The following is a 22260-nucleotide window of genomic DNA, read 5'->3' on the forward strand; positions in this document are numbered from 1 at the left end:
CACTCCTGTCTCTGTCACTCCAGCCTAATGTGTCTGGATAAACAAGCTTATGTCCTTCCAGTCAGCGTTCAGTGACATTCATTTTTAAACTGCTTGTCCTTTGTTCTCTCCTCACTCGACTTCATCCCTCCATTTCCTGTTTTTAACACCTCCCTTGTCCTTAAATTCTCCTGTCTGCTGCTCACAGAGGGGAAGCCTGTTGCCATCGTTCCCCTAGATAAAAGTTGATAAGCTCTTAGCTGATGCTGTCAACCCGGTGAGGAGGGAACACCAAATCCCACACAGCTGAGTTAACACTTCAAACACAACTAACTTAGGATACAGAGGAGATCCTGGACATATCTATATCTATGATATATATATATATATATATGTATATGTATGTATGTATATACATGTATGTATATATATATATCCATCCCATCCATCCATTCGCTACCGCTTATCCTTTTCAGGGTCGCGGGGGGTGCTGGAGCCAATCCCAGCTGTCATAGGGCGAGAGGCGGGGTACACCCTGGACAGGTCGCCAGTCTGTCGCAGGGCTAACACACAAGGACAGACAACCATTCACACTCACATTCACACCTAGTGGCAATTTGGATTATCCAATTAACCTATCCCCACAAACTGCATGTCTTTGGACGGTGGGAGGAAGCCGGAGTACCCGGAGAGAACCCACGCAAACACGGGGAGAACATGCAAACTCCACACAGAAAGACCCCGGCCTGATGGTGGAATTGAACTCAGGACCTTCTTGCTGTGCAGCAACAGTGCTAACCACCGTGCCACCGTGCTGCCATATATATATATATATATATATATATATTAGTGTCCAAAGTGCCTCTTGGATAAAAAGATATTCCATATATATATATATGTGTGTGTGTGTGTATTTGGGGGCTCGTCCTTGCCATTTGCGTTTCCTTTTGTAGCGCCCAGGTGGGTGGCTGTTTGGTTTGTGTTGTTAGCCACAATGGAGTTTGATTTGGATAAGTTTGCTGGGAATCCTATATTGCAGCAGTTGAATAAGTGTAATATGATAGATTTGATGCTTATTGCCAACCTTTTTAATGTGCAAACACCACTGGTTGTGAGGAAGGAAGAACTGTGGCGGCTTATAGCCAAGGCACTGGGTGAGAGGGGACTGTTGGCGGATGGGGCAGGCATAGCTGATGTGGAGCCACTAGCTCCTGTACCTACTCCTTCCACTAGTCTTCCTGTAACCACTTCTATAGCTCCTCCCAGTCCTGCGGTGGGGGACGTCAGCTGAGGAAGTCCAGCTGATGCTCTGCATTAAGGAAGTGGAGTTGAGAAATTGGGAGCTGGGAGGGGAAGCGATGCATCTTAGGGTGAAGGCGTTAGAGCTGGAATGCCAGCCTAGTAGCTCCGTCCACCCACCGCTCACACTGTGATGTCATTACAGATCCAACAAGAAGCCAACCTCAGCCAAGGCAGCTCACTCTTTGGGCAGTAAGCAGTAGCATATACATACATTTGGTATATACATACATTCCCTATATTCTTTTATGTTGTCAATACAAACGATGGCAAAGAAACAATGTTTTCAAAAGCTTTATTATCACGGTGACCTTGAGATGAATCTGTTGAAGGAGGTTAGAGGTCAAATGTAACATGATATTTTAAATCTTTATATAAGGTACTTTCTATATGTTAACAATACACACCATACTTGTAAGAATTATAGTTTCTAACTTATGAGGCTTTTTGTCATTTTTTGGCAAATAAATCATCATTACTTAAAGACCTTGGTGGATATAAGATTGTTAACATTACCGGACTCTACACCACTACAAAGTTTGCATTCATTCAAATTCATTAAAAACTTTATGAGCTATGTGTTTACACACAGAATGACACGCACGCACAGAAATGCTACCAAAAACATGTTGCATGACCAAAAAAACTTGGTCGAGGTAAAAAATCCAGTGAAATCAGTTAATTTGTTCTTGCAAAAGTTTTGCATCATCACTGTCAGCAGTTTAATATTAGACCAGTATTACACACTGTAAACATTATTGCCAAATTTAATCATGTTTACTGATTTAAGCTTGTCATGCTCAACTTGACAGCTGTAAAGAGAAGAGTGGGGAATTATATTAAATTTTGTTACAAGTTGCACCTCTTCTCAATGTATCACCACATCCAGCTTCAAAAACCTAAAACGTCCACAAATGTATACAGTAGATTTAAACCTGCAGGTCCTGGATTGGCCACTTGAGTCTGGTTTGGAATTGTTGTTGTTGAAATGCCACATTTCACAGCATTAAAAGGGATGTTTACTGCCTGATATCAGTTTTAGTCTCTATGAAGAGACCTCAGATAATATGAATCACTGAACCGGCCCTTTCGGTATTTTAATTGAACTATTTGACAAATATTGTGGCCCGTTGTGTGGTACAGACCACCCAAGAAAATTGTTTTCAGTCTCCCCTCAACTCTAGATTACATGGATGGATGAGCTCGGTGAACTGATTAAGACTCTGAGGGAACACATGAGTGTTGACTGATGTGCTTCATGGAGCGTTGCAGTGAGACGTCGCCACACTCACATTTTCCAGACCACAGAGTGAATGTACCTGGCTTCAGAACTATTCAGCAGGCGTGGATGTTAATCTGAGCAATAATGAGAAATCTTCTTGTATTTGCGGTGGTGTAATCCCAGACTGCAAGGAAATGTTTCTGCAGCCTGAATATTGAACTGCCAGCTGCTGGAATGCATCCATATTACTGGCCAAGGGAATTCGTCATTGCTGTTGCTATTTTGAGTGTAGTTTGAATCAGCACACTGTTTGGATTCCTCCATCATCTGAGAAAGAGGTCACACAGATAACAGTGGATGATGAATGGATCCTGACCACCCCAGCAACCCTTACTAGACATGCAGATGAATGCTTTCTCTAACATCTGCTTCAGCTTCTAATTGAACTCCCCTTTGAAACATTTTTCAAATCTTTCTATTTTTTGTGATATTGTATTCATTTATTTCATCATTTTTCATGTCTGTAATGGTCATTTGTTACAGCAGTAACAGTTACTTAACACTAAGTAGAGATATTAATGTTTGTATGTTGCACACCTAAAGTTTATATATGCAACTTTCTAACCAAGCTAAATGCTAATGCTAATGCTAAACTAACGCCAAGCTGAAAAATGAGGACAACAGATGCCAGTGGTGTCATATTTGCTACGTCCATCTTTTATGTGCAGGGTTGTGGAGACCTTCTAAGGAGTCAGCTGTGCATTTTCTCTTATTAATATCACAGCTGATTATAGATGGACCTTGCTAACCAAACTAGCTAGCTCTTGATTTAGTTCAAAACTCCTCAGATGGTATGGCAACATCAAGGCATCAATACGAGAGTAGCTTATGGGTATGGATATTAATAAACCTATTTGTGAGGTCATATTCCTATATGTATTTATGATATACAACGTATGGCTTAAATGGCATCATAAACATCTTACCTTTGAACCTGTAAACAACATGCCAACAGTATTTCTGCTAAAAAAAAAGAGACTTATTCTGCCACACTGTAGATTAAAAAAAAATCTTTTATTCAAATAGTAATCTATTTCCCCATGACAGCTCCTTTCCATCTGTCTTCTTAGAAAAGTAGGCAGCTTGAGGAGAGGAAGTTGTACTAAATGTCTCAATCCTATATCAGAAGGCACTGGTATTCATTCCATCCATACTGACTGGGACTTATTCACAGCTGGGATGTCTATCAACCAGGTGAGAGCGCTGTCCATGCAGTGGACATTGCAGTCCACGTAAAAGATGCAAGTGTTGAATATCAGCATCCTTTCTGCCTGTGCTTATGGCTGGGGTGTGTAGCGCAGGTACTTCTTGCCAGAGGGGAGGTCTTTGGTGTAGACGCCAGCTGGGAACAAAGAGGCGGCCTCTTCTTCAGACATACTCGGGGGAACCATCACGCAGTTTCCAGGCTGGAGGAAGAGACACATTGCAAAAAGTCTGCTGGTCAACACAGCAGCTGCTCAGGTCCTATAGCTATTATCTGTGCCTTCAGCTGCTGTAATAACTGGCAGCAACTGAGGTCATTTTCAAATGCATGGCATACCTTCCAGTCGGCAGGTGTGGCTACTCGCTTCCCTGCTGTGAGCTGGAGCGAGTCCACCACCCTCAAGATCTCATCAAAATTGCGTCCGGTGGTGGCTGGGTAAAGCAGGGACAGCTTTAATTTTTTGTCAGGACCAATAATAAACACCTAGATGGTGGGGGAAAAAAAGGTGAGAGAGTTTCCCAGTGAGAGGGATAAAAACCTTCACAGGAATGAGCAGAGATGGGGCACAAATTCCAAAAACAAATGTGTGTTTATGTTTCTCACACAGCGGGCAGTAAGGGGCATGCCATCTTTGTCCTTCTCATCTGGGTCCAGCATGCCCAGGGCGACTGCCAGCTCCCGTTTGCTGTCCGCTATGATGGGAAAGGGCAGCGAGCAGCAGGCAGACTCCTCACAGTTGTAGGCCACGATGTCCTAGTCACACACAAGAACAGACGCAAGCTCTCCATTAGATATTCAAAGCAAGTGTGAGTGGTGCAACATTGATTTAGCTCTGTCGTATATACACTGTTACTCAGATTTCAATGTAGATTTCTGGGATGTGAGGAAATAATCCCCCACATTATTTAGAACACAATCTGTGGAGTCTGTGGCCTGACGAGTTAGCTTTTCTGTGTTGTGCCATCCGACTTCGCCAGAAGTTGTTTGGTTTCCCAGATGGATAACTAGAACTGATCACAGCCACAAAACAGCAATTCAAAACAACAATATTGCAGACGTGGAAGCAGAGCAAGTACGGACGAAGGTTTTGGCCGGTCTCAGCAATGCAAAGCCCCCAGCATGCAACATCAGCATGGAGGAGAGGAAGGCACTCACATCACTTAGTAATGACAACAACATTATTATCCTTCCGACAGACAAGGGTAGGTGCACAGTTTTGCTAAACCAGAAAGCCCATCATGAGTAAATTTTATCACTGCTCAGTGACAAAAATACTTATGAAGCAAGACCCAGAAAGTGGTTACAGGAAGAGGGTGATAGATTGTCTTGTTCAAACTGCTTCAGACAATCCTATTGACTGGACCTCATACCACAGGCTATACCCAGGGGAATCTACACCAAGTCTGTATGGTTTACCTTAGATACATAAACAGGGTGAACCTTTAAGACCGATTGTCTGTATGATCAACTCGATCACCTATAACATCTCAAAGTTTCTGGCTTCGATCCTCAACCAGAGACACCACATCCAGAACACCTTGGATTTGAATTGGGAGTTGGAGCAAATGAAGTATCTTGGAGTAAATATCACTAGAGAGCTCTCTAAAATATATCATGTAAATTTTAAACCTTTGTGTTATAAAATAAATGAGGATATTAAAAGATGGAACTTAATACCAATTTTAAATTTTGAGTCACGTATTGATACAGTCAAAATGAATATTTTGCCTAGGATGCTTTATCTGTTCCTAACACTCCCAGTTGAAATAACTGATAAATAATTTCAGGAGTGGGATAAAATAATCTCTGTGGCAGGGGAAAAGCCCACGGATTAAGTACCAAACTATCCAGTTGGCTAAAGATAAAAGGTGGTTGGGGTTCCCATGTTTGAAAGATTACTATATTTCAACTAAACTGAGGATCCTAGCGTGTTGGTGCAATGTAGACTACCAAGCAAGATGGAAAGAAATAGAAACAGTTGTCTCAAGAGATTTTCCGATTCAGGCAAGCTTAGGGGACGTGACACTTATTAAAAAACAAATTAATAAAGGAAACCAATGGATTAACTTGCCTTTAAAACTCTGGTTACAGTTTCTTAATAAGAATGACTGTAATGAAGAGGCCAGGATCTTAAGATGGTGCGCTTATGATCTTGATTTTTTATCCAATAAGTTAGACGCAAGATATAAAAAATGGGCAGGGCAAGGCTTGATGGCATATTGTATGTTTTATGATAAGGGAACTCTTGGGGACTTCCAATCAGTAAAAGATCAATACCAGGTAAGCAATACGGATTTTTTCAGGTTTCTTCAAATCAGGCATTATCTATATAACTTTATACCTAAGAGAACAGATCTTTTCTCTCTTCCTGTTTTGAATATATTTGTCAAGGCTTATGCAGATCCTGGCCTCAAGGTGATTTCTAGATTGTACAAGGGTTTACAAGAGGTTAAGAAGTTGAACACTATCTACATTAAACAAAAATGGGAAAGGGAAACAAATACAGCAATTTCAAATGATATCTGGTATCAGCAGTGTGCCTTTCAGTGGAAAATTTCTAGTTCTAATATATGGAGATGTTTTGGTTGGAAGAGTCTCTGTAGGTTTTTTATTACACCTGCACAAAGTAAACACTATTCTAATCACTCTAGCTGTTGGAGAAACTGTGGGGCCCAAGGAATAAAACACTTCCACTTGTTTCGGTCTTGCCCATTGATCAACACTTTTTGGGTATCGATTCACTCTGAGTTACAGACCATTTTTAGTATGCAACTCCCCTTTAATTGGGATGAACTTTTGTCTGGATATTTATATTCAGTGAATGTAGATAAAATGTCCAAGCTGTTATATGGTATTCTGAGTCTGGCTGCCCGAAAGACTATTACTAAGAAATGGCTAAGTGTGAAAATTTCATCACTAAATGACTGGCATGAGACTGTTTATGGGTTGTTTAAAATGGAAAGAATTACCTTCTTTAACAGATTTCAATATGACATATTCATTGAGATTTGGGATAAATGGAAACATATTTCGTCAAGGAGACCCGATTTCGTGCCATATTTTTGAACTGCTATGTGTATATATATGTATGTCTGTATGTATGTATAGGCGTATATGTATGCATGTAGGTATGTATATGTGTGTATATATATATGTGTGTATATATATATGTATGTATATGTATATGCATGTATATATATATATATATATATATATATATATATATATATATATATATATATATATATGTATATATATATATATATATATATATATATATATGTATGTGTGTGTGTGTGTGTGTGTGTGTGTGTGTGTGTGTGTGTGTGTGTGTGTGTGTGTATATATGTATATATGACTAGATGGTACACCCGTCCTGGTCGCGGAACACTGGACCAGCTCTTTATCCTCTCCAGGATACTTGAGGGTGCATGGGAGTTTGCCCAACCAGTCTACATGTGTTTTGTGGACTTGGAGAAGGCATTCGACCGTGTCCCTCGGGGTGTCCTGTGGGAGGTGTTGCGGGAATATGGGGTGTCTGGCCCATTGCTACGGGCCATTCGATCCCTATACAACTGTTGCAAGAGCTTGGTTCGCATTGCCGGCAATAAGTCGGACTCGTTCCTGGTGGGTGATGGGCTCCGCCAGGGCTGCCCTTTGTCTCCGGTTCTGTTCATAATTTTTATGGACAGGATTTCTAGGCGCAGCCAAGTGGCGGAGGGCTTTCGCTTTGGTGGCCTCAGAATCTCATCTCTGATTTTTGCAGATGATGTGGTTCTGTTGGCTTCATCGGGTGAGGGCCTCCAGCTCGCACTGGAACGGTTCGCAGCCGAGTGTGAAGCAGCGGGAATGAGGATCAGCACCTCCAAATCTGAGGCCATGGTTCTCAGCCGGAAAAGGGTGGAGTGCCCACTCCGGGTCGGGGATGAGTTCCTGCCCCAAGTGGAGGAGTTCAAGTATCTCGGGGTCTTGTTTGCGAGTGATGGGAGAAGGGAGCCGGAGATCGACAGACGGATTGGGGCTGCAGCTGCAGTAATGCAGACGCTGCACCGGTCCGTCGTGGTGAAGAGGGAGCTGAGTGTAAAAGCGAAGCTCTCAATTTACCGGTCGATCTACGTCCCTACCCTCACCTATGGCCACGAGCACTGGCTCACCCCAGGGCTGTGTGCTCAGTCCACTGCTCTACTCTCTCTACACACACGACTGCACTCCTCGCCACCACAGCAACATCTTTGTGAAATTTGCAGATGACACCACAGTGGTGGGGCTCATTTCCAAGGGAGACGAGTCTACGTACAGAGACGAGGTGGAGCAGCTGACGTCATGGTGTAAGGCCAATAACCTCCTCCTCAACACTTCAAAAACCAAAGAACTCATAATAGACTTCAGAAGGAAAAAGGCAGAGATCCAACCACTATTCATAAATGGGGACTGTGTAGAAAGGGTGGCAAGCTTCCGCTTCCTGGGAGTCAATATAGAGGAGAACCTTTCCTGGAGTGTGAACACCTCCGAGCTGCTGAAAAAGGCCCAACAGAGACTGTACTTCCTGAGAATTCTCAGGAGGAATAACATCACACAGAGACTGCTGGTGTCCTTCTACAGAGCCACCATTGAGAGTGTTCTAACTTACTGCATATGCATCTGGTACACTAGCTGCACAGGGGCTCAGAGGAAAGCACTCCAAGGGATCATTAACACCGCCCAAAAGATCACTGGCTGCCCTCTCCCCACACTGGAAGTTCTACACAACGCCCACTGTTTTAAAAAGGCCCAAAACATCATAAAAGACACCTCACATCCTGGCCACTCCCTGTTCAAACTGTTGCCCTCAGGCAGACGGTACAGGGCAATCAGAGCAAGGACTAATAGACTCAAACACAGCTGTTATCCAACTGCAATAACACATCTGAATACTACAAAAAAATGTCCATCACGCCACTCTTGTGTTAATCTATGCACGGTCTGAAGCATGTGTGTGGGAATGTATGTGAATGTTTTACTGTTATATCTTATTAGTATTTTAAGTATTCTATCTATTTTATTTATTGAATTTTATTGTTTTATTTATATTTTGATATTGCTAGGGATGATGCAATGATCGGGGACCATTCTTAATTTCGTTGTTCTCATGACAATGACAATAAAGTTTCTGATCTGATTAAAGAGCTGTGGGTAGTGGCTGGCCTCTCCCTTAGAGATAGGGTGAGAAGTTCGGCCATCCGGGAGGGGCTCAGAGTAGAGCAGCTGCTGCTCCACATCGAAAGGAGCCAGCTGAGGTGGTTCGGGCATCTGACAAGGATGCCCCCTGGGCGCCTCCTGGGTGAGGTGTTCCAGGCATGTCCCACCGGGAGGAGGCCCCGGGGCAGACCCAGGACACGCTGGAGAGATTATATCTCTCGGCTGGCCTGGGAACGCCTTGGTATTCCCCCGGATAAGCTGGAGGAGGTGGCTGGGGAGAGGGAGGTCTGGGCCTCTTTGCTTAGGCTGCTGCCCCCGCGACCCGGCCCCGGACAAAGCGGATGAAGATGGATGGATGGATGGATGGATGGATGGATGGATGGATGGATGGATGGATGGTACACCCGTTTGTTTATTTTCGATTACTTGTTTATTTCGGTTTATTTGTGTTCTCATACGTTCCTTTTTTTTTTTTTAAAAAGATTAAAAAAAAGAGAAGGTGAGAGATGTTACATCTCTCTTCACTTGTATTCCAGTCACTGAAGCAGTGGAGGTAGTTTGTAAGTGATTACAGGATGACACCAACCTCAGCAACAGGACCACTCTCAGCACCAACCACGTGTGTTTGCTTTTGGAACTGTGTTTTAATTCCACCTATTTCACTACAGGTAGAAACATGGGTGTGCCATGGGTTGCCCAGTTTCACCCATTGTGGCCAACTTTTACATGGAAGAAGTGGAAAATAGGGCTTTGTTATCCTACCCTGGAACACCACCAAGTCATTGGTTCAGGTATGTTGATGACACCTTAAGATGTGCCACAATTCACTGATCACATTAACTCGGTGGACCAACACATCAAATTTACCAGGGAGGATAATAATAATAATACATTTTATTTAAGAAAGCGCCTTTCAAAACACTCAAGGACACTGTTCACAAGCAATTACAACAAACAAAAATTTACAAAAATATAAGGATAAAACATAGAGCAAATAAATAAAATAAATTAAAGTAGCAGGATGGAAAAGCTTATTTGGAATAGGCTGTTGTGAGTTTTGAGTCTGGACTTAAAAAGGGGGAGGGAAGTGATGGGGGCAGAGCCCCATGGTGGCTAGCCAAGGGGAAGGGATGGAAGGAGAAAGAAAGAGAAAGAGAGGAGGAGGATCTGAGACACCGAGAAGGAAAGGTGAAAAGGATATGAAGGATATGAAAAGTGGCAGGTTAGCCTTCTTAGACTGTGAGATTTCCATTAGTAATCAGGGACATTTAAAAGTTGATGTAAACCTACACATATGGATCAGTATTTAAGGTTTGACTCTCATCATCCACTGCAGCATAAACTGGGTGTCATCAGGACACTACAGCACGGAGCCAACACCATCCCCACAGACACAGCAGCCAGGGAAGCAGAAGAACATCGCATCAAGAAGGCCCTGAGTAAATATGCGCAGTGGTCTTTGAACAGCGGTTGTTCACATAATAATCCTATTTTGCCACAGGAATGATGGTTGCTGATTATGTGCCTTGATGTTCTGTTGTAGATATTCCACAGACATTATTAATGATTATTATTTCTATTAATCATTGTGATTGACAACTTTGGAGGCAGTATACAGTACTTAACCTTATACTTGGGAAGAGAAGTGATGCTCATTTCACAGCTGTTGCAAAGGCAACATGGTAGACTTTGAAGTGCAATATATATTTTTAAAAAGCATCAAATATTTGAAGCAGGAAGACAATTTCACACAAGGGGTTTTCAGGCTTTCTCAAAGATATATAGATTGATACTATATTGATCCCACAAGGGAAATGTAGTAGTTGTAACTGATGTAATCAAATTGAGTGCTAGCAGTAAAAAAAGTTGCCACGGCTGAGATAGTCTCACTTTTAGCCTCTCTAAACACACAGCATTCATACACATCCCATAATCACAAGCCTCGTCCTTCTATAGATCCTCAATATGGTTCATACACCTTTCACCCCAGTTTTAAATTCACAGCTTGTGGTCGAAGCTTTATTTGTGTTGCAAATTGTTTCCGCACACACTATATATAGGAGTCAGGCCTGCACAGGCTCAATGTTCATTGTTCATTTGAGAAACCTGAGATTTTAATAGGAGTGAGGTTTTGAGTGAACCCAGAAGGATTCATTTATTTCAGCATGTTGTTGGAAAATCCTAAATACCCACATAGATTTAGCCCAGCATTAGTCCAGATATCTCGATGTCATTTGGCTTGCAAATCTCTTGTGGCTTGTTTAAAGAACTATGCTCAGCTGGGAAGTCAGAATGCTGAAATATCACCAAGCTTAGAGCACAGTTCACCAGCTAGCACCGACTTCCTGCTTTCTTTATGTGTTTTTCCAATACTTCTAAATACTTAAAGGTGTGCAGCAAATAAATAAATAAATAAAATGTAGTTACAACACCTTGGCCCAGCCGTGGTGATCCTCCAGGAAGTCCACTGATAGGGCGATCATTTTAACGTTGCGTTTACTGAACTCAGTGCTGAGTCTGGCAGCTCGGCCCAGCTCTGTGGTGCACACAGGAGTGTAGTCCCTGGGGTGGGAGAACAGGATTCCCCATCTGAAATGAGTCAGATTTACCACCATGCTCAGTTCGATCTCAGAAAAAAAGAAGCCTCATCCTGACCCAGTTTCCTCTCCGCAGCAGTCTGCATTTCTTGATATTGTGTGTGTTACTGCTTGTTTCTGGGTTTCACAAAAGGACAACAGGATGTAAAACGAGTTTAGCAAAGTTGTCAAAAGTGATGGCAAAGTTGTTTTTCTCCACCTTGAGGTCAGCGGTCTGCACATAATCACTCAAAGGAGCGTTTTTTTTCTCAGGTTTGACCTCAATTTCATTCGTTCAGCTTACAGATGCTCTCAATATCAGAAGACTTTCACTGTCTCACAAAGAGATGATTACTGATAGATGCACTAAGTGGTAAAGTGTTGTTTTAGACACACTTAGATCGCACTTAGACCACAATACCGTCATTACAGGTACAGTATGCAGATTCTAAAAATGCCACATGCAGTATTTCAAAGCAGAAGCGAAAAACCATGACAGGAACTACATCCCGCCATCTCTCCCCGCTCTTAAGCGAATTCTCAATAAGTCTGTAAACCTGCAGCGTCAAAAATAAAAAGTCACAAAGTCTACTCACGAATCACCAAGAAATTCGTGGAGTTTAATTGTGCCGGTGGTGGTCTCTGCCTCGAAATCAGGAAACACGTCTCCGAGCAGCAGCCCCGGCATGCTGTGGCCGTGGAAGTGTTTAGTCCGGTGTGCAGTAACTCTGGTGACAGCAGGTAGAGCAAAAATAAAGAAGAGGCGGAAACCACGCACGCACTGCCACAGCATGATAGACCCAATTTAGGTTCATAAAAAGCGCTGCGCTCTGAGCCTTTGGCGTAGTTGTGACACATTTTGCGCTCAGACCGGTGTCGTGAAGAGAATATAGACATTTATTATCATGAAATGTTTATTATGACACAACTAACAAAATAGTCAAACTTTACAGTCAAGGCGGGCTATCTGGTTCACAAGTGATAACGTGTTCGCTGGGTTTCCAAGTTTAAAGAAAAAGCCTAAAGCTCAACACCGGACCCGTTCAACGAGCACGGTTTTGTGGATTCATTCTTGTCACGTGACAAGAGCGGTCCCGTTCTAAATGGGTACCATTTATCCCCTGTAAACCGGGCAGGATGTTACGAGCTCATCAGGGGCCATAAAGGAGAGCGGATACACGACCTACGGCACTGTCCAACCAAAATGTCCTCACCAGGGTCCAGGCGGAATAGTTGCCGTGGAGCTGCGTGTGGAAGCCGGGCAACTTTTGAATACCAAGTCCGTCGCCGGAGCTCCAGCTGTTCTTACTTTGCCTCTGGAGCGCAAACGGGAGACTTTTCAGTCAGTCTGAGTCAGCCGATATTTACTGTAACGCTCCGGTTTTTGCTGGCGATAGATCTATGGCTGTCCAAACGGCTCGGAGTGTGCGCCTGTGAGGGGTCTGCATGGGGCAGCATACGGCCCTTGGTCCGGCTGGTCGAGTTCTCCGGTCATGTCATCCCGTGGCTCATCGGCACCGTGTACACTCTTCTCCGTGGACGAAGTGTGGAGGAGCAAGAGATCATGCTGAATTTGGCATTGGGTAAGTATCATTACACCATTAGGATTTCTGTCTTTAATGAAACAAAAATATGTTCTGATTTAATAAATAACACATCTCTAAGTCCACAGCCATCAACAGGCTCAATATTTACGTAAGAAGTGCTCCAAAGTCAAACTGACTTTAGCTGTCCGACGCTCTCGCAGCTTCATATTTATCACCACATTGCCGATAAGCCGGTGCGTTATTATGCACGTTTGTGCCATGGCCACAGTGGAACCCGTGGCATTCATAAGTGGCTCTCATGTTTGGTCAAAGCTAGATAACGTTAATAGCTCTTAATGTCCAGAGACCAAAATGAGTCCAACTAGTGCCAATTAATGCATTAGCAGGAGTAAATGGTGTCTGAGCGAGAAACAACTGCACGACAGCGATGGAAAGTTTTTCGTGGGAGCTGTCTGAGATGTGATCCACCGGTCATGGCTGATGATTTATTTGCACATGTAGATTATATTTGTGAACTTGCAGCCTTGAGTTCAAGCTCTGTGCTGCTATACTGTATTGTGTTGTGGTGAAATGCCAGAGCTATTTCTGGCCTGTAAAAGCCCAGGATGCCATGGAGATTTGGAGATAGTATATGATGTTAGACCAATCAGGTATTGACCTGGTCAAAGACCTTTAGAATTTTTTTTCTAGGTCAATAAATTGAGCTGGTTATATGCTTTTACTTCAGCCTTGCTCAGTTCCCCAAGGTGTTACATTAAGAGTTCAACATGTTTAAAATCTCAACTATTGGTTGATTCAACTGAAATAAAATTCCACTTGACTTCAAAATGTTTAGCAGAGTGCTAACTAAAGCTGCTAACCATGGTTCACTGCAAAATTTGACCTTTGCTATAATGATGTACTGAAAACATCTGAAGATGTTTGAAATACCTAGATCTCAGTTCTTTAAATATCTGAAAGCCCTCATGGACTATCAAAGATGTTCAAATGTAATTTATTAGCTCCTAAAGCTGCTGAGCTCGTTGAACTTTTGAACTTTGGGCGAGGCCATCAAGTATTTGTAGAGTATTCGCTGCGGATTCAAAACCTGTGTTAGGAAGCTTGAGAAAGTTTGAAATTTGATGATAAATGAGATGATGGGATAGGATATTTAGAGACATCAAAGGAATTGCAAGGGATGTAAAAGTATTACTTAGCCAATTTAATGTTATTAGTCATTTTTGTTGGACACAGTGCCGATCATGTAGATTTAGCTCACAAATCTAAATAATCTGCCAGGAATATTAATTAGAGTAGGGTCATTTACTCCAATTATGATCATGTAATAAATTCCAGGAATATTTTTTCAGGATTATGATAAGCATTAAGAAACAAGAATACAAACTGTGATCACAGCAGCAGACTGATTTTAGAGGATGTTAGGCTGAAGAGGTATCCTTGGTGTGAGAATAGACTGAAAAAATATCAATAGCTGCAGCATTTGGAAAAAAAATGTCTTGAAATAATTTGAAAACTGGACAATTATTCAAGAAAGCAGGGAAAATTTTTTACTTTTCCTCAGAGGACTCTTGACTTTAAGCCGCGAGGTGTGGAGCAATGTCAGTCGGCTGTTTCTCAGTATAAAAAATATATAAAACCTTATATAAGTTTTATATAAAACCTTAGTCTAGTAATTTTTTTTAATTAAAGAAGAAACTCAAACAAAGTCACCATGATTAAATATTAGATATAAGTTCAAGACAACTTTTCCACAGTATTTACATACTGCATGGTTACAGTAACACTGGTACTAGTAATCAAACCCTAAAAAGGCAGTCTCAGTTACCGGGGCAAGCTAACATAGGAAACCACATCATGAATTCACAAGCTAGTCGAAACACAGCCTAACTGAAATAATGCACAGCACCAATAAAGCTTATGAAGCTAAACATTATCTTTACCACAAGTTTTTCTTTTGCAGAAATGCCCCATACTTGGCAACATCAAGTGCTCAATTAAGCAACTGCGTGCAACTCAGAATGGGGACAGAAAGTACAGCTAACTTAAGCGGGAAAACAAGTGTGTCAAAGCTGGTACAAATTAAGTTCAACACACTAAAGTAAAACTTTTGTTTGTCTTTACAGTGTAAATCTATAATTAACTGAAGCTTTAAATAAATGTATCAACAACTGAACAACTTCAGCTGCATTTTTTACTCATCTTTTCAGCTATTTAGTTCTTTTTCTAATATATTTTAAGGAAAATGTAATACTAATACTAATATTTAATAATAATAATAATTGTTATTATTGTAAACTAATATATATCTAATGCAATCTTGTTGTTATTTACATCCTCAACTTTAAAAACTACTCCTTCCTCCCCACAGCTCTGATTTTGGATTTGCTGCTTGTCAGACTTGTGAAGACTCTGGTCAGACGTCGCATGCCCACCCAGAACCGCTCGGAGATCCTCTCCACCTTCTTCGTGGAGCGCTATTCTTTTCCCTCCGGCCACGCTTCACGGGCGGCCATGTGCGCCCGGTTCTTCCTCGCCCAGCTGGTGGACACAGACTCCATGCGGCTCCTGGTGGTGGGGTGGGCTGCTTTGGTGAGCCTGTCCCGACTGCTGCTTGCAAGACACTATGTGACAGATGTGGGCTTTGGCTTGGCCATGGGCTACTGCCAGTACAGTCTGGTGGAAAGACTGTGGGTGACTTGGGACTGGTTGCAGGACGCGCTGCTCATTGGCCTGGGAGAGAGGCTGAACAGGGCTTACGATGGACTCTGGATGCTAGATGGGAAACATTAGGTCAGGTTTAGGTGTGTGTGCATGTAGGAAAATGTTGAACATGAGTGGGTAATTCTGAAATTCCTGATTATTGATGTTATTTTAGGATTCTTATATGTTTTAAAAAAATCTGTATCAGCGTTATGTGTTTGTCTTTGTGTTTACTTTTATTTTGAAGTAGAAGTATTAAATGTTTTACCTCCATTAAGCTGCTTGTTTGCACATCACTATTGATAATGCATGGACTTAATTTCACAAGCCTGAAACCAATGTTGAATTTATTTAATTAAATTTTCTATCTTAAAAAATTACATTATTTTTTTTGAGTGTGTGTGAAAGTTTAAATTGTGGTATAAAAAAGAGACTTCCCCCTTGACACACTTCATGATGTGAGAATTTTTTCTGTGTTTGTTTTTCATGTGGCTTAGCCACAGTGTGTTTGTGTGAACATTGTTGTGGGGAAAGTCAACTCACACTCAACCAAGTTTCCATCAGCTGCTGCTGCTGAGTCTCCTGACTGTCATTGCACGGTAACACATTCCATCTCATCTTACAGTGTTGATAAACTGCTGCCACCGCCTCCTTTTTAACACACCGAATACCACTTCCAAAGCAAGCAGTTGTTACAGAAATCATTACACTCGATACATGTGGGTTTGGAGTTAACATGTTGAACAGGTTAAGACAGCAGATGCGTGTGTAGCCTACATAAACAGCTGGAAAGTGTGACAAGTTGTGCTCAGGTTGTAAGTGGGAACGTGGGATATTTTCAAGCAAAGCTGCTCATTTTTATTGACTTTCAAATAATGCAGGTGAGCTGACGTGTGGGCGCGTGTCTGTTAGCGGTTTTATTACTCCAAGAAATGTGACAGAAGTAACCTCATCTCTTTCAGTTTCATCGTGTGAATACATATACTCATATTATTTAAACTTTTATCATCTAAATTTAAAGAACACAGTTGTGTTTAAATAGGAACAATTTTCTGAAGGCTTTCTGTAATTATAAAAGGAGGAGTACATTTATTGAATATACTGTGTATCTTAGAACCTCAATTCCAAAATAAGGTTGATATCCTGTAAATGTAAAATGTAACTAAAGCCAAAATACAAGGAAATTATATTTTAATTACAATACAGCATGGAAAACATATCAAAGGTTTACAAAGAGAAAATATATAATTACAAGAAGAATATTAGCTCATTTTGAATTTGATGGCTGCAACAAGCCTCAAAAAAGTTTTGCCAGAGCCATGTTTAGAGCTGTAAGACAAATCCCGTCTTCTTTTAAAAGCAGTACGTTTTTCTCTCGGAAAGTGAGGGGCCTGCCAAAGATGCCTCCTGGGTGAGGTGTTGGGAGCATGTCCCACTGGGAGGAGGCCCTGGGGCAGACCCATGACACGCTGGACAGATTACATCTCTTGGTTGGCCTGCTGGATAAGTTGGAGGAGGAGGCTGGGGAGAGGGAGTTCTGGGCTTCTATGCTTAGGCTGCTGACCCCGCAACCCGGCCCCCGGATAAGTGGAAGAAGATGGACAGATATTTTCTGATGATGCTTGAAATGTTTTCAGTTGGTGAAAGATCTGAAGTGCAGGCGAGTTCTGCACCCAGACTCTCCTACTATAAAGTTGTGCTATTGTAATAGCTGCAGTATGTGCATCAAGATTGTCTTGCTGAAACATGCAGGGCAATCTTGAAAATAAATTGGACTGGATGGAAGCATGTGTTGCTCTAAAACCTGCACTCAGTAATCATGCTGATGGGGCCTTTCCTGATGCGAAAGCTGCTAATTCCGCAGGGCTAATGCAACCCTTTTGAACTGAGCACTGATAATATGGTCCCCCTCGTCTTTGGGAGGACATGGCGTATGTTTTTCAAAAAGAATGTAAATTTTGGATTTGCCTAACCAGAGAACAGTTTTTCTCTTGGCCTCAATTCTTTCCTGGATTCAGAAAGGTTTCTTTGCACGACAGCTTTAACCTATGTTTGTGGATGGCACGGTGAATACGTTCACAGACAGTGAATGAGCTCATGCAATGGTTTCCATGACAGAATCATACTTTTTTAAATTCAGTGCAGACATTCAGAAATTCAGCAATGATATTCAGGCTTGTCCTTTGCACACAGTGCTTCCCAGAAACCTTTGATGACGTTATGTACTCTGAATGATTTCTTTGCAACTTTACACGGGAACATTCCTCTAAAATTGTTCTACAATTTGTAGATACAGTTTTTTGGTGATTGTCAACCTCTGCTCATATTTTCATCTAAGACGTTCTGCCTCTCTAAGATGCTATTTCTATGCCCAGTCATGTTGCCGACTTGTTGCCAATTAACCCAATTAACTGCAAAATGTTTCTCCAGCTGTTTCTTTTTAGTACCACCTTCTTTTCCATCCTTTTGTTGCCCAGTCCCAACTTTTTTGATGTTGTTGCCCTCAAATTGAAAATGGGCAATATTTCTATTTAATGAAAAATTATATTTTTCAGGAAGTAGCATAACAACGAGGAAGGATCTCTGAACCCACAGTCCAGCCCATCTAACAGTAGTATTAAGTATTAGAATGGACTAAGGTTGTCCTTATTTTATGACACAAGTTAACTTGGCTAATGCTGCCTGTAGATAAGCCTGTGGTTGAGGTTGTAGGTAATAAACAGCACATTAGCTTCCAAAGCTGAGCTTCTTTGCTGGTGCTGATTCTACGTGGCATGGTTTGTTTTTGTTTAATGAAGCCGTAACCATATTTTAATGAACGTGGGCGATGCCAGCTAATGCTATTTCTAGCTAGCTTGTTTATTTCATTAGGATGCTAACTTTGGCTAGCAAAAAGGAGCTTAAAATAAAAGGTCTGTGCTTTCTACTCCTTATATTTTCAAAACAGCTTGTTACATTAGGTTTAACGCATTTGAGGTAAGTTTTTATTTCGTGGTACTTTGCACCTTAAAACAGATTTGTGCCTAAATGAAGGGAACAATGAGACATAAAAGACAATCCTATTGGTTTAGCCATCACCAATGCTTACAGCATACAACGAAATGAAAGATGCACAAAGATAATTTATGCATAATCTAAAGCACTAAACTGTTCCTATATGGAATTGGTCTTGGTATTTCAGCATCAAGTTAGCAATAAAGAAGAGGAGCAAGTACAAAGGGAGTAACATGTTATTAAAGTGTCAGGTAATTTGAAATGTAACATTTCTATCAGGTCAGGTTTGTGGACTGCTGTCACAGTGTGTTGCTAGCTAAACATCCTGCTGCTGTATTTCATGGGGTAGTGAAAAGAATAACAACTGACTGCACTCAGAGATGAAGAAATACAAGATAGATAGGAGAGGAAGAGCAGTTATATTTAATGGTTAGAACTGCTCGGGGGCATTTGATGAACAGGAAATGTGCTTGTATGATGTGAAGTTTTTGTTTTTGTTTTATTTTATTTTATGAAACATCCTGTATCCTTTAACCTGTATTGGACTGTTTCACAGGGGTTGTGGTGCTCATGCTTTGTATTAGGTTACATAAAGTGTAGCAGAGAATAATTTGGCTTTGAGCTGATAATACTTAGCTTCATTCTTTGAATTCCACATTTATGCTAACCAGGTCTAATTTAAAGTTATTCTGAAGAGTATGCTGTCATTGTAGAGGATGCAAATCAACCGAGATGGCTTGTGAAATGTTGGATTACGTCCTGCTCAATTCAGTTGTGTACATCTACAAAAAGCAGTAAATCTGAGAACCACAGCACAGTCAGCTCTAAATTTAGGTATTGTAACCACTGTAGTCTACTAACTTGCTCTTTGAGGCAGCTATAGTCAGCAGTTGGAACGCTGCAGTTTGTGGCTTTGGCAGCTGAGGACATGAGTGCTTGGTTGTGACTACATTTTCAAAATGCAATCCAGAAAACAAAAACTTTATTTCATAAATTCATATCTTAAATAAAAAATAACATTTGCAGATTACAATTCTGTTTCATGAGCCATCAGTAACAATATCACATAACCACACTGAACAGCTTTACTGTATGAATAGTTCTTTGTTTTTATGCCACTCCTTATTTATGATACTAATGCCACAGAAATACTGTAAAATTCAAAACACATTGATAGCACAGCCTTGACAGAGCACCTGAAATGATTATTTATTTCATCTCTATCACTTGTTGTTGCATCAGTCCTGCCCACAGCAGTCCTTCTCTGTGTCCTCTCTAGCTCCTGCCATGGCTGGCCCTGCCCAGTCTGATGTCATAGGTGACCATGTGGAAGTTGTCCCAGGCATACAGCTTCCTCTGAGCGTGGTTGTAGTCCACCATGCTGTTGTAACTGTACTTGTTTTTGAAGGGCATGGAGACAGCTTGTCCCACACCAGTGGCTGTATCAAACGCAAAGTTGATGGTGGTGTTGGGAACAGTGTAGCTAGCAACTGTGTACAAACGTCCACACACCATGAAAGCGTTGGCCACTGTGTTCTTCTTAATATTAGTCTCCCAGGTCTTTTTCACCTCCAAGCTCTCGGGGTTCAGCTGTGAAATTACAATTGCACCCCTTGCTTTACTTGTACTGTAGATGGCCCACAGACCCTGTTCATCCACTGCTAGGTCAATGTCAGTGTAGCCCCCCCAGGAATAAGGGTGCTGGCCATGGAAGCCGGCATGAGGCAGGTCCATGCGGGATGCCAGATATTCAGAAGCCAGGTCGTAGCGAATCAGTGTCCGACTGCGTCTTCGCTGATAGTAAAGGGAGCCTCGGTACACAGTTGCCCCTGTGCTCTCCACAGGCTCTGGCAAAACCAGCACCTTCATTGGGAAACCTCGGGAGAACTGATCCATGTCTTCATATGCAAAGAGGTGACGCACATCTCTTCTCACTGCATCAATACGCCACACAGTGTTGTTGGTGTACTGAGGGCCTTGAGGCTCTGGATCCTGCATCCACACACCATACTTCCCTGTGATACTGTCAGCTTTCCTGTGTGACACAGGATCTCCCACTGACACTAACTCTCCACAACCTGAGGGAAAAAAGCAAGTTACTTTAATTTAGACTCTAAATTTTAATTTGCTTAAAAGCTATAATGCTCGATTCCAACAACTCCAGTAAAACGCTACCTGTGAAGTTGTGACTTCCTTCATGGAAGACGTGGGATGCAGAGATCTCTGTCACTTCAGCTTTCATCTCCTGATATCCACTATTCCCAAAGTCATATGCGGGATCTGGGAGAGAAATACAAATTCTGAGCAAAACTCAAAAGTAACACTTTAACCTCAAAGTTGTAAGGTCCCTGTTTTTTCCTCAGAGTGCTTGATGCTCTAACCCTGAAAATAATCACACTTGTGTAAACATCAACATGAGTGACGAAGCCATAAAAAAAGACTGTGGTAAAAATTCCTATCCCCTTACTTAACTGGGGACAGTTAACTGCAGGCCAACCTGTCTCTGCCTCTTTAGACTTTTCAAAGCACGAGTCTACCACAGAAACATTTATTCTGAAAAAAACAAACAAACATTAGAGCTGGCAAAAATTGCATAAAATATGTTTCTTCACAGATTTTTTTTTTTTTTAAAAAAGCATTATTTTGAATTTGTATGATTTTGTGGTTAAAAAAAATGTGTTCTTTTGTGATTGACAATCTTTTAACTAAGATAATTTTTTATTTGTGTGGTTTCCTGTTACCCCCTGACTGGTACATACCATTGGCTGGTCTGTTTTCATGCTGAGTGCCCACTGAGGTGAGCGTCTGCTGGCAGGGTTTCTGCCTGAGGCTTTCTGCCTCCTGGCTCAGCTCAGCCAACCTCCTCTGCAGCTCCTGGATCTGCCTGTTTAGACGCTCCTTATCCTGCTGCAGCTGGTTTCTTTCCCCAGTAACCTGGGAATAAGCTTCCTGGAGACCTTCTTCTCTATTAGCTCCAACCCCAGTTATGGTGCCTTTGTCTACTCCTGCTAGGAGACGGCTGACCAAAGCTTCGAGCAGGGTGAGCCTGGACAAGACTCCATCCATCTCGCGGTCGCTTCCAGGGCAGCTGGACTCTTGTGGACTGGCCACAGTAAAGGTGTAATGACAATGTCCAGAGGGGTCATTGGAGCGGTGGAGGGAGGCTCGATCTTGAGCCTGGGTTTGGATTGACAGAAGTAAGCCGGACAAACTAAAGAGGGACACTTGGAGCCACATTTCAGAGGACTGAATCTTGTGGTATGTGGGAGTTTGTAGATGCAGTTGTCTAACTTCTCTTGTTAAAAACCTAGACTCTTTTTTAGACTCTCTTTTGTTCTCTTAAGCTAGTCTCTTTTCGCCTGAGTGTCTGATATCCTGATAATGCTCTGAGTGTGGGTATTTATACAGTTAACTCAGAGAATGGGAGGGGACGAGGAGTGTGTCGGGAATGAAATAACCGGGGGTTGTGGGGTGCTTGTGTAAAAGGCCACGTGTTTCTTC

At 41.9% G+C, this 22260-nt stretch overlaps 3 protein-coding genes across 3 annotated transcripts; 1 reads left to right on the forward strand and 2 right to left on the reverse strand.

The window, feature by feature from the left end:
* Positions 1–3555: 3555 nt before the first annotated feature.
* LOC146554019 (peroxiredoxin-6-like) lies at positions 3556–12866 on the reverse strand. Its single transcript, XM_085254899.1, has 6 exons — positions 12733–12866; positions 12115–12246; positions 11375–11531; positions 4368–4517; positions 4101–4247; positions 3556–3966 (listed from the first exon to the last, which is right to left on the reverse strand). The coding sequence occupies exons 2-6, from the start codon at positions 12204–12206 to the stop codon at positions 3838–3840; spliced, it is 675 nt and encodes a 224-aa protein (XP_085111025.1). The 5' UTR covers positions 12207–12246; positions 12733–12866; the 3' UTR covers positions 3556–3837.
* LOC146554020 (polyisoprenoid diphosphate/phosphate phosphohydrolase PLPP6-like) lies at positions 12388–16193 on the forward strand. Its single transcript, XM_085254898.1, has 2 exons — positions 12388–13101; positions 15434–16193. The coding sequence occupies exons 1-2, from the start codon at positions 12723–12725 to the stop codon at positions 15853–15855; spliced, it is 801 nt and encodes a 266-aa protein (XP_085111024.1). The 5' UTR covers positions 12388–12722; the 3' UTR covers positions 15856–16193.
* Positions 16194–19724: 3531 nt separating this feature from the next.
* LOC146554021 (myocilin-like) lies at positions 19725–22012 on the reverse strand. Its single transcript, XM_085254913.1, has 3 exons — positions 21519–22012; positions 20935–21039; positions 19725–20837 (listed from the first exon to the last, which is right to left on the reverse strand). The coding sequence occupies exons 1-3, from the start codon at positions 21994–21996 to the stop codon at positions 20035–20037; spliced, it is 1386 nt and encodes a 461-aa protein (XP_085111039.1). The 5' UTR covers positions 21997–22012; the 3' UTR covers positions 19725–20034.
* Between the last annotated feature and the right edge of the window lie 248 nt (positions 22013–22260).

Source organism: Mchenga conophoros, linkage group LG18 (assembly GCF_057382185.1).
Source record: "Mchenga conophoros isolate Kocher_MC1m ecotype Shallow Benthic linkage group LG18, M_conophoros_male_GT1.1, whole genome shotgun sequence".
Classification (NCBI taxonomy): Eukaryota; Metazoa; Chordata; class Actinopteri; order Cichliformes; family Cichlidae; genus Mchenga; species Mchenga conophoros.